The sequence below is a fragment of the Morone saxatilis genome, unplaced genomic scaffold (assembly GCF_004916995.1).
Source record: "Morone saxatilis isolate NCDOM2014 unplaced genomic scaffold, NCSU_SB_2.0 Contig0, whole genome shotgun sequence".
In the NCBI taxonomy this organism is placed as follows: domain Eukaryota; kingdom Metazoa; phylum Chordata; class Actinopteri; family Moronidae; genus Morone; species Morone saxatilis.
The window spans coordinates 10,069,611-10,073,595 of NW_023339650.1; the positions used below are offsets into that span (position 1 = coordinate 10,069,611).

At 38.2% G+C, this 3,985-nt stretch overlaps 1 protein-coding gene across 2 annotated transcripts in view; it reads right to left on the bottom strand.

Moving 5' to 3' along the window:
- The window catches only part of neto1l (neuropilin (NRP) and tolloid (TLL)-like 1, like), a 68,766-nt gene that overhangs the window by 15,381 nt on the left and 49,400 nt on the right, over nt 1–3,985 (bottom strand). For both annotated transcript variants that reach the window (XM_035657574.1, XM_035657568.1), the window contains exons 7-8: nt 1,446–1,528; nt 162–307 (exon numbers count right to left, since the gene is read on the bottom strand). In XM_035657574.1, coding sequence (XP_035513467.1) covers nt 162–307; nt 1,446–1,528 — 229 coding nt within the window. The remainder of the gene's footprint in view (nt 1–161; nt 308–1,445; nt 1,529–3,985) is intronic.

The window sequence follows — 3,985 nt, forward strand, 5'->3', positions numbered from 1 at the left end:
GACCAGACCTGTTTTATTTTGGCGTCAATGTCGCTGACCCTGAGTGGTGGTCTGATTAATAAAGCTAATTAGTTTCCCTCAGTAGGTGGGCCATTTTGCAGTAAATAGTTTTTTTATGGTAAACAACACAGGTGTGGGTGTAGATATTTGTTGTATCTTACGTTCTTGGTAGGTAGTGAAAAGGATGCGGAAGCGGCTTTTGCGGCTCGCCTCATCCGCCCACATGCGGATGACACCCAGCGTGGAGACCAGCATGATGTCGTTGGCCACCGTGGAGCAGAACTTGCTCTTCAGGTCTTCCACCGAACTGAGATGAGACAGGATGAGATAAGAATTCATGGTTTATTATATAGTAGCATGGTTATTGGCTGTGCATTTCAATAATCCACAATATTAAACACAGGCCCAGAGCAGCCATGGTTGCTCATATTATTTTATTGTGATCACAACTTTATAATCTCAAGATAACAAGTTAGATGGTTTGGGAACTCATATTTGGTTTTAAGCACATTACAGTTAATTATTCCGTTATATTCTAATCTCAAAATATCAAATATTGTTTTCTTTGACCATGATTCTAATATCCTATTAAATTGAGATAAGAACAAGTTATGTTTTTGTGAAATATATCTCTAATACGAGAAACTGTGTCCAGGCAAGCAGCCGTTTTTTCCTGCTACAGACGAGTTGAAACCAAATGCAGCCCAACTCACAGTGCGTCGAGGCTTCAAAACTCCACAAAACAATCGGTGACGTCATGATAGTTTCCCAATTGGGTTGATCGGAAGTTGCTGTATTTTTTACTTTTTAAAGAACACCCTCAGAATTGAGCTTTACAGTGATGCTTTTGATAAGAGTAAGAAAACTATTTCCATACATTTAAATAAAAGAAATTGCTATATTTATGAGTACGACTATTGACACCTTTTAAAAAGTACATTATCTGTACCCGATACTCGTTTCAGTCGAGTACTTGCTCAAGCCTGCTGCTGGTTGTGGCTGAATATTTACTATACAGACATGAGAGTACTGTCATTTAACTCTTTGCAAGTGAACACATTTCTGATAAATGTTTTAGACTATTCTCTTAATTGTAACTGAGAAACACTTACTTGAAATGTGTCTTTAAGTGAAAGTAAAAATTAAATTACTCAAGCCTGTGTCAGAAATTGATTTCTGTAAAGTAAAAATTTGATCTGTTCATCAATCTTTGTCTTTGTTCTGTTACCCAGTCGGTTAGTGAGGCCAACCTGACATGGACACAATAGGACAAAGTAACTATATCTTGACAAAACCATGAATTTCTTGCCCTTTCATAATTAAATATTTAAGACTTCACCAGAAAAAAACATTGTGATCATAAGATAAAGGGCCTAAAATTAAGGAGCAACTGAGCCCACTTTGAGCCTCTGCATGATTTATCAAAATGAAAGAGAAAGTCACACCTGCCACCATCATACACTGCCACAAAATTGCGCTTGCATTCATTGGAATTGGCCATCTCATAGTCGAGAAAACGCAGGTAGATCTGTCCAATGCGAGGAGGCAGTGAGGAGGGAAAATACAAAGAGAAAAAGCAGAGATCAAATGAGGAAATTTAAGATGACAGAGGAAAAAGGTGAACAAAACAGAACAGAGAGGGGTGACAGGAAAGATTTCAGCTCTGTCCTGTGCATCTTACTCATTATCCCAGTGCCTGATATAGCAGTTCTGTAATGAAATAAGACTGACAGACTGCAGCTTGTACAAAGTCATTACATACGCATATCAAACGAGGACTCAGAGACAGACAGAGTCTATTAGCTTTAGACTCATTATCCATATCTGTTGAGATAAAGCATTACACTAAACCTACAACCTTGTTAAACTTTAAAGAGACCTTGGACATTTTGCCACAAGATTTGGATGTTCAAGAGAGAAAATGTCATCCACTTAGAGACCCTTCCTTTGAAATTCAGTCTAAACTTTCAAAACATATACAGCATATAACAAAGTCTTTCATGAGCAATATATACAGTATATGGACTATTTTATTATCCCACAGTAGCAATACCTTGTTTAATGAAATATCCACCTTGCTATCCACCTTGACTCTTCACAACAGCCATTCTAGGTGAAACTAACACTTCCTGATTGCCTGCGCATCAGTGTCTATCACTCATTCATCAGGCTGAGATCGCCCAATCACAGCTTATGGTTCTGGTCGGCTGCGCACAGCACTCGCCATCATTACGGTTAATGAGTGGACCGCTCCCGAACTGTGACAGGGAAATGTGACGCTTTAAATGCCCAAAGACGGAAGCTGCAGATGGAGCAGGATAATAGACCCCGCAATGTCAGCTTGGCTTCAACAACTTGACATGTGAAATGGATCGGAGGGGGAAAACAAGCTAGCCAATTCCCCCAGAGTTCTCATATTGGTGTCTATAATCGTCCAAGATTTGGCATATTCAGCCACTGTTTTGGCTATATTGGCTTTGTCACAAGAATCAGGGCATTTTTTCTCTTCCATGCTGTGATACTGGAATAAAATATTGCTCAATGTCAGAGCAAAGTTGCAAAGATGAATGTACATATATACAGCACTGTGCGGGGGCAGTATGTGCCTTACCTAAATTTAATTTGTCGCAGAGACTGTATAGACTTGTATTGATATTAAAATGTCTTAATCCCTGCAGGGAGGGCTGGAAGATGGAAGACAATTTCTTAGCATACGTCACTGAGGAGTGCTGTTGTGGTCTCTTCATTATTGCATGGATTTCCATTTCCTTTTAACGTGATTAAAAGATTGAGATAGTGGATATAAAACTTGGTTTCTCAATAGGGTGGATGACACAGTGATTAGGTCAGTGATCTGAGAGAAACATCATGTGACACTGTAGGAACTTACATAAAAGAATGCTGCAAAAGATGTCAGAAATATGAAGAAATTTAAAGAAAACTGTCACAAAAACAAGTTAAGTACAAAGTATTTGTTATTCATGGATGATATTTAAAAATGGCTCCATTCCATGCGGCATGTGGCCAAAGAAGTCTGATTTAATGTGTTATTTTTAAGGTTACAGTCAAGGTTAAGGTTATGGTTAGGTGCTCTCAGCCAACTTTGTCTCCATTTGTTTAATAGTTCAAGGGGCCAATAATGGGCAAAAGTACCTATAAGCATTTTAATTTGGTCACTTGGCCCAGTCAAAGTGACGGCAAATTAGACACAAAGTTTCCCACCCACAGCACAAAGAATGCAGTTAATGCAGCAGTCTGTAACCAATAAAAGTTCATTCAATTAGGGGGGACTAATTACAAATACAAAACATTGTTGATGAAGTGTACATTCAACTTTTTGAATCGATGTAATTTGGTGGTAATAGCTGATTAAAGCAATGAACCACCAATCACTAAAGAGCATAATCCCCCAGCTTGACCATTATAACTGATTCTGAATGGAATCATGAGGCTGCTGGTGGTGTTGGAGAAGTTGGTAGCTGGATTTTTGCATTGATTTGCATTCAACATCTGCTTGATGCAAGATTTTTATATCCTATTGACTTTGGCTGATTTGGATAATAATTCAGGCCAGCAATCTAACATCAGCCCCATGCAGATTTCCACACGTTAATAACAGGCCACGTATACTGTAGCCATTTGTGGAAATATCTTTTCTGTGTACTATTTGTAAGTATAATTTTGATTTATTACTACACACAAAAACTGCTTCAAAAAAACAGAGACTTGAAGTTTGGTACAGTCGTTCATGTCCTCCTGAGGCTGAAATTTACTCACTTCCTCTGACTTCTTATCTAGCGCCATCATTTGGTCAGAATTTTCATCTGTCCTATACTTTGGCTTATGACTTAATAATAAAAAAATAAATGTAAATACCATCAGCCTCAGTTGTAATTTGTGTTAAGCAAATGTTAGCATGCTCAAATAAAGACCTCCCCCGGGTTTTTTATTTTTATTTTTTGGGGCTTTTATTGCCTTTTATGAT